General features: G+C 44.5%; 1 protein-coding gene and 1 long non-coding RNA gene across 4 annotated transcripts in view; one reads left to right on the top strand and one right to left on the bottom strand.

Annotated features, from left to right (window-relative positions):
* Positions 1 to 46: 46 nt before the first annotated feature.
* LOC108232064 (glycerol-3-phosphate dehydrogenase [NAD(+)], cytoplasmic) lies at positions 47 to 5189 on the bottom strand. Its single transcript, XM_017409618.3, has 8 exons — positions 5038 to 5189; positions 4073 to 4250; positions 3800 to 3940; positions 3524 to 3662; positions 3184 to 3296; positions 2129 to 2365; positions 1186 to 1292; positions 47 to 1097 (listed from the first exon to the last, which is right to left on the bottom strand). The coding sequence occupies exons 1-8, from the start codon at positions 5079 to 5081 to the stop codon at positions 1001 to 1003; spliced, it is 1056 nt and encodes a 351-aa protein (XP_017265107.1). The 5' UTR covers positions 5082 to 5189; the 3' UTR covers positions 47 to 1000.
* A 6-nt stretch (positions 5190 to 5195) lies between these two features.
* LOC108232065 overlaps positions 5196 to 8026 on the top strand; it is a 33826-nt gene continuing 30995 nt past the window's right edge. For all 3 annotated transcript variants that reach the window (XR_005233480.1, XR_005233481.1, XR_001808444.3), the window contains exons 1-2: positions 5196 to 5275; positions 6398 to 6537. This is a non-coding gene — a long non-coding RNA (uncharacterized LOC108232065). The remainder of the gene's footprint in view (positions 5276 to 6397; positions 6538 to 8026) is intronic.

The raw sequence follows: 8026 nt of genomic DNA, 5'->3' as shown, positions 1-8026 counted from the left end.
TTTGTTTTTTTTCCTCAAAAAACAACAGATGACTCCAGACACGATGTGACACCAGAATTAATTTATTCAAATGGAAATACTTTCCAACTCATTGACTAAGTATAAACTTAATTAGGCAGGATCACAGTAACAAAATGGCGTAGTGAAAGGACATTAAATGGCCGTGGCTTTGGCCACCATGGCTCTAACAATAAAACAAAATAAACAGAGCGAGCTCCTCGCAGCTTTTCAATAGAAGTGAGATTTTAAATGACGTATCTCAGCAACTAAACACAGAAATTTACCCGTTAAGTGAATACATGGAAACCTTTTCAGTTCTGAAGAGTAAAAAGGTTTTTGAAACGCTGCGAGGAGTTTGTGCCGCTCGCCCTCATGGCATACTGAGAGGAAGTTTGTTGGGATTGACCCCAACTCAACCGGAACCATTCAGGAGCCGGTTAGTTTAATACGATTAAAAAACAAAAAGAAAAGGCCAAAGATTTATAATAAGGCACATTAGCTTTGTAAGTTAAAAACAATACCTTCATGTACGGTTCACGAGGGAAATGTTAGTGAATTAAAACACCTAAAAAGACAAAGTGAGGTATTATAATCATGGAGGACGAGTCTTCACTGGACGGACGTGGTAATGCTAGAAGAAGATCTGTAGAAAAGGCTGTTAATAACTGAGTCATTCATTATGCAATAAATTAAACTAATCTTTTTTAAAGACTGAACTAATATTGTAGCAACTCTACAAGTGGACGCATGCATTCTGATTACATCAGGCTCTTAAACGGCTTACTGTCTGATCACAACACAACTATTCAAGTTTCAGTACACATCTGGAGAGCAGAGTGATATGTCTGAGCTACAATTTCTGTAGCGTCTGCATGGATTCTGTGGCTGGAGTCGATAAGCTGCACCACGGCTGCCGACGGGCCGTCCTCCGGGAGGGCGACCGGGGGAGAGTGGTCGTGTTCCTGTTAAGGAAGGCACTCCTGTGGCTTTTACCCCTTTTTCACATGTGCTCCGGGTGGTTCTGCAGGCAGCTGATGAACTCTGTGACCGGGTGGCCCTGGAAGCAGATCTGGTAGACGGCGCTGAACAGGGGGAACCTGCAGAGGGGCGAGGCGTTGATGAGGAAACTAAACGCCGCCAGGAGCCTGCGGGAAATGGGACCGAGTCGGGGGCGGGGGGACTTACTTGTCAACCAGGTTCTTGTGCTTCAGGATAAGATAAACCTCAGCCGCTGTGGCTGGTCCCTGCAGCTTCTGCCCGTTTAGTATCTCTCTCTCTAGATCCTCGATAGACTGAGACACAGAAGGTGAAACAAGATCCAAGAAAACAAACCATGAGTAGGTGGGTATAAATACAGCACCATGTCTCGTATTAAGGATCAACGAGCCAATCTGTAATTATCAGTTTGAGTTGGCTGAATGTCATCAGGGTATTCCAGAAAGGAGGTCCAATAATCTAAATGTACACTCTGAACAGGGAAACTACAGGTCTTTGGCTCTAAAAAAGGGGCTGATTTCCAGTATCTTAACCTCAATACCCCAATTCACCATGGCAACCAGAGGAGAAAAAAAAAATAGATCTAGGTCATTTCTGAATACCAAGTACGACGAGCACGTACTTCCAAGTACACAGTGCAGCTAAGCTCTCCAACCCCAGAGCCTTAATTAATGTAGGCTGGTTTTATTTAATAAATACAAATGTGGAAAAATCTAATTAAATAGGGCAACATTCTTAAAAAAAAAAAACGGATTGGAAAACACAAAACACTTTCACTGTAAGAAGTGTTAAATAAGATTCTCAGAACAATACATTGATTTTATGCTTGATCATTTAGGTAACAAATAAAACAATGTGAAGGTAGATGATGGCAGGTTTGATACCAACACTTAAATCTTTAATTGATGCTTTGATTTATGAGCTTGTTCAGTTTCCCGCCTGCCTCTGGCCAGATGTTGCTTGATAAATTGTACGAGTTTTATAAAATAACCACTAAACACCAATTAATCTCCAGGAATATTTAGTTTGAAACTCAGAATCGACACTGGATCATCTACAGGACTCCTCTAACACTAAACATAATGGATTTGGATGTAAAGCACGTTCCTTCAAACAGCCGATCCGTTCTCACCTTCCCCGTCTTCACAAAAGCTTCGGCTACTTTGCGGTTGCGGCCGCCGTAGCAGGTCGTGATGAGGTCGGCCACGCCGCAGCTCTCCAGGAAGGTGGCGGAGGACACGGGCCCACCGGTGCAGAAGATGCGCGCGAAGGCGATCATCTCCATCAGGCCCAGCCTGATCACCGCCGCCTTCGTGTTGTCCCCGAAGCCCAGGCCGTCACAGAAACCGGCGCCGACCGCAACGATGTTCTGCAGGACACGCAGGCGAGAGAGTCAGCAGACGCCACAGCCGGAGATGCCACCCAAGCGCCTCACAGACGGCCCGGAGGAGGAAGAGCATCCAGCTAATCCATGCCATCGGCGAAGGAGCAAACCTCATCATCTTTCTCATTCCGCGTGGAGCATTAATCACATCATTTCATCCCTCTGAGCTTTTCAGAGATTATAACCTCAGCCAGACTGAAATTGGTTTCTTGGCCTTTTATTAACACACATCTGCGCTCCTTTCCCCTTTAATTAAGCTGGTTTTTAACACGTGGCTTCCCAAAATTTACACAATCAAAGCACAGAGTGGATTTACGTGATATGCATTTCTTGCTGGCCTGCAACTAAACATCATTTTCTGTTTTTGGACAAACTGTTTAGTAAAGTTGACTTATTTTAAATAAAGCGAAATGCAACCCCCCAATTCTAACAAAATGTTGGGATGTGTAGGTCAGTTCAGCACCTGGACTCTTACTACAGAGCCATTCTGTTGTAATGGATGCAGGATGTGGTTTAGCATTGAGCTGGGATGTTTAGTTTTCTTCTAAAAGCAGAAGGAACGTGTTGAGTATGTACCGACTTCAGACGGGTACGGAGGCAAAAGACAACGTCACATTACTTCCTGCGTTGTGTAAATGAATTTGAAAAAAACAAATTTGACCCACCTCCTTACCACGTTAGTAATTAATTGTCTTCTTTGTCTTTTTAAACGGACTTAGAGAAACTGATTGCGTGTGAACGTTACAATAGACAAACACAGAGCTCGGTCTGGCTGCATGCACACCCTTACTCTGAGAGCTCACCTTCAGCGCTCCGCAGATTTCCACCACGTCGTACTCCTCCACCACGGTAACTCGGAAGTTGTTGGTCTGCATGAGCTCCTTCAGGAGAGCCCCGTGGTTTTTATTCTTACAGCCTGAGAGCAAGAAGAAGAAGAAAAATAAATTAAAACAGTGATGCTCCAAGAACTAATAATAAACCAACAAATATTAATCCTGCTCAAAGAGATCTGGACGCTTTTATAGTTTTGTACTGACAGTAAATCTTGTCAAGAAAGATTAAAGTAAGATTAATATTTCTTGGATTCTCGGTCCTTAAACAGAAGGCTAAAACAGTCCCGTTCACAGCAGTGATCAGGCTCACCAATGGTGGTCTCACAAAACTTCTCGTCAGCAACCTCGTTGGCAATGTTGGCTCCCATCAGCACGCTCATCGTGATGCCGAGCTTCTCCTGAATCACATCCGAGATGAGCTTGAGCCCGTCAGGCCCCTCGTCCACGCCCTGGAGGAGCGACAGTGAGGTGGTGTTCGGCTCAAAGGTCACGTTGCGCAAACAAACGCCGCTCTCAGGCCGCTTGATCACGGCACCGCCAACGATCAGGCGGTTACAGCGGCGCTACGCAAAGAGCAAAGTCAAACCTTGATGAGCGAGATCCCCAGCGCGTCGCCCTTCACCTTGCCCTTCATGGTGTCGCACACTTTGCCGATAAACTGGTGCGGGATCACAAAGACCAAGATGTCTGCGTCGCTGGACGCTTCCACCAGGTCTGGCACGGCCAGCTGAGAGACGTGCGAGGATCATAACATTAGGAGGATGCAGCACATTAATCAACTTCATTTTAATTCAGTCAGTGAGCTGAACAGACGTTCTGCACGACATGCAGAAAAGGAGTTCAACCCAGCAGATCTTACCACGTTGGCCGGTAGCTTATGTCCAGGAAGATACTTCACATTTTCATGGGTGGTGTTGATTATTTCGGTCAGCTTCTTCCCATTCACCATCTCTTCAAACACCCACATTTTCACAGTGTTGTCAAACTTTGGATTCTGAGCAACATTGGCACCGACAATCTTGGCAATGGCGGAGCCCCTGGGTCGTAAACAGATACAGGTTGTGGGTTTTGATCTGTGCTCACTGCAATCAAACACAAATTTTATGGCTCCTCTTTGACCTGCCGGCCTGGCAGGTGTATCACAGCATGAACCAAACTAAATGGGAAATTGCACAGGCTTGAACACGTTTCATCATTATTCAAGTTTTATTACAGTTATGCAGGATTTTGGAAACAACCTTGTGATTATTTGTAGGCAAACATGACTTCGGCATAAAAAAAGGTTTACACTTGGTTTCTTTCCAACTAGACAAACAATACTAACTGTCAAATTAAATAATAATTAAGAAAATAGTTAGGGTTGAATAAAAAAGGTACAAGCCGAACTCACAAGGGGAGTGTAAAGATTTGCTGTTTCAATTTAAACCCTATTTTACGCTCATAGTGTCCTCAAATGGAGGCGGTAACATAAACACCCCCTGTTTTTGAACAGAGCGCTGCCTGCGATAACAAGCTAAGCTAACCTGCACACATTAGGGCTAATTTCAACGGCTCAACTGTAAACTGGCACGCGGTCAGTTTTTCCTGACCCACTCGGCGCGCGACCGATACAAGGCAAGCAGCTCGTGCTCCTGCTAAAAAAGAACCGGGTTCGGAGCTGGGTTGGTACCGGGGAGGACGAATCCAAACGTCATTCACGTTACTATGGTGAGCGTTGCTAAGTTAACGGTTATTGTAGCAACCTGACGTTAGCATTTAAAAAAAAACACACCCGACGGTTTGTCTCGTTAACGCTTTTTAATTGATTTATTTATTTTAACTTGCCAGTTTCCGGAGCCCACGATGCAGACTTTCTTCGGAGCTGCCATTGCGAGGAGACGCAGAGCCGAGCTCAACGCTGAACAGCGGTCCTGTTATGCAACAACACCCGGATTTTATTGGCCTGTCCGAGGCGGCGGTGGTGGTGGTGGTGGAGGTGGAGGGGGGAGACACCGGCCCGCCCATTCGAACCGGAGCCGAGTCTGGTCATTCGTTCGTGGGGGCAAAGGTTAGCAAGTCGAAGGTAAGCGGAGTGCAGAAGACATACGAAGTTGCCACACTACAAAGACAGTACTAATTTATGTTAAATGTGACACATTACTACTACCTGCTACTACCACAGCTGTATAATTACCTGAGTTATATCCAGTTTTTTTGCGACCATCTTGAATTGGGCTGGCTTCATGAACGTTTCATTTAAATCCATCCAGAGATTCGTGAGGTATTTTGCTAACAAACACAGTTGGCCACAAATGGTTAATGTTTGCTCTCAGAATACGTGATTGGGATGACTCTCAGCTACCGCCACACTGCGTTTTAGCTCAGTATCTCTAAATCGGAGCTGGAGCCATTTTTTGGTGTTTTTTTTATGGTTACTTAGCTGTGGTGGCCATATTGAATCAGGTGGGTTCCAAATGTTAATTGCAGATGTACATCTAATAATTATAATAGTTTTCAGTAAAGTTCGTCTAGCGGCTCATGTCTTAGTAACAGACAAATACACAAACACTGACGCTAACAAAAACATTATCACCCGCCTTCACCTTTCAGTGGCGGGTGATAACTAAAACCAATCCACCCACCGACCAATCATAATCTGATTTTGTCTGCTTGTGTTTTGTAAAACCGAGAAGACTGAAATATTTTCAAGATATGTTCGATTGCAGCCTCCTCCGTCACATGTCGAAGTGGCGTTTGGGCAAGATGCCGAACCCCACGTTGCTCCCAGTCTGCAAACCAGTGTGTGTGTGTGTGTGTGTTTGTGTGTGTAAATGACTTGGTGTGTAAAAGTGTTTGAGTGGTCACTGGGTCACTGGTTTTATGATGCAGCCCCATTTACCTGTTTTAAATGTTTCAACAAAGTTTAAAATAAGTTGCCTAAATTGAGGTACTTTTAGCTTTTGTTGGACAAAAACACTTGACAGAATACGTTGTCATTAAGCATAAAAAAGGCATTATATGTTGAAGTTAATGGAAAAGTCATCTGTGGGTTTCCATCAAACCCTCCAGCAGCAGAAGCCGATTTCAGCTCCTCGCAGCTGAAAGGCAAACTTTCAAAACCGAGGCGGCCTGGAGCTTTTATTGTGCAAACAAATGCAGAGTAGCGTTTCGTCAGCGTTGGTATTTTTCTTTCTTTCTGTTGCAGTTTTCCCGGCGGTGATCCGTCCAGGCCGGACTTGACCTCTGACCCTGCCGGAACTATCCTCAGGCCCTGCCGCAATCCTGAACGGGATGAGACAGGCACTGATAAAGAGACGGGCGAATCTGTTTCAGACGAAGCAAAAGGTTAGGATATAAGGTACTTTTGAGTCGAGCGTCAGAAGAACGTAATTTAAGAAACGACCAGAACATCGTGGCTTCATGAAACACGCATGAGAGTTATGTGCTAAATCTAAAACTTTCTTCTTTTGACGGCATTCCTGAGACACAACCGCCCTGACGCACCTAGGAGTTGAGAAACTACATTTTACAACTTTTATTTCTGGCACAAGGACCTCTCACAAGAGCTGCGTTTTGTTTTAGGGTCAAATATCCCACAGCAACAACTAGATAGTGAATCACCCACAATGTGTGTTAATGACTTTAACCAAATATGACAAGAAAAAAAAACAAAGGATAAAGTCTGCAACACTTCTGTAGATCGAGCAAAAAGACTCAGTTTTAGTGATAAAACAGGGAAACCGTGAGCACCGACACCTGCTGTCACATGTTTATTTTCCCACAAACTCTATTTGGACTTCTAGGATGTGGACTGTCTTGACTTTTTACATAAAAACAAACAAAAAAAAAACCCATAGCCAAGCAGGTTTCGATCAGAACGGTCACTGTGGGAGAAAATATTTGGTCCAAAGGCTTCAAACAAAAGAGGAGCCTGTTGTGCAAGAGCTGGCCAGCGAGCAGGAGAGGAACTCAACTCAGCAGTCTGCAGAAACAAAGTGACAGAATCCAGCTTAGTCTGCTGACTGAGGCCGCCACAGAAACTCAGTCACGTTTTAATCAACCCAGATACTTCCTATTTGAGGTCAAAAAACGTCTGAACTCTATATATATTTTCACGCAGCTGACTGTATGTCTGTTGGCTGTGCCTACACCCGGCTGCCGCCTGAAACTAGTTCCAAACCGGCTTTTGTTTACAATCTGGTGTGTTCTGGGTACGCTGAAACCGCTGGAGTCGCTCTTCAACTCTGTCGCCAGTTTTTAAACATTCTCGCAAACAAAAGTGAGAGGGGGGAGAAAAAAAAAAAGAAGAAACATGAGAAAAGACACGAAGGCTCATCAAGTTCGGCACGTAATATTTAATAAAACAGTTGCTGCAAGTCTAATATTCATTTATATATCAAACAAAGCAAAGCTTCCAGTTCTCCAGTGGAAGGGTAAAACTAATTCAAAGCCATAAAAACCCAGGAAGCGAGTCGAACCTGTGAACTTGCACAGAGATGCGAGAACTCCTGCAGCACAAACAAGAAACAAAAAACGACAGCTTGGCGTTTCCTCTTCATGTACCGATGCTGTGGTGGCTGAAGCAACACTGATAAGAAAGACACAGACTCTATATATGCTTTAGATACGTAAACCATCGAGGATCATCTGTACAGAAAACGGCTAGTCTACGTCAAAGAAACCCAACGCACAGGAAACACTTAGCCGAGCAGACTGAGCTTAATACAATAAGGATTATCATGTCCGGTCGCTGCAGTATTTACAGTAAATTACAGCCGGTGGTTTGTTTGTGCTTGATAGTAAACCCAGCACAGATACGCAATCTCGTTCCCCC

The sequence above is a fragment of the Kryptolebias marmoratus genome, linkage group LG8 (assembly GCF_001649575.2).
Source record: "Kryptolebias marmoratus isolate JLee-2015 linkage group LG8, ASM164957v2, whole genome shotgun sequence".
NCBI classification, from domain to species: Eukaryota; Metazoa; Chordata; class Actinopteri; order Cyprinodontiformes; family Rivulidae; genus Kryptolebias; species Kryptolebias marmoratus.
The sequence above is the reverse complement of the archived record's forward strand: the minus strand, read 5'-3'. Positions and strand labels throughout refer to the sequence as shown.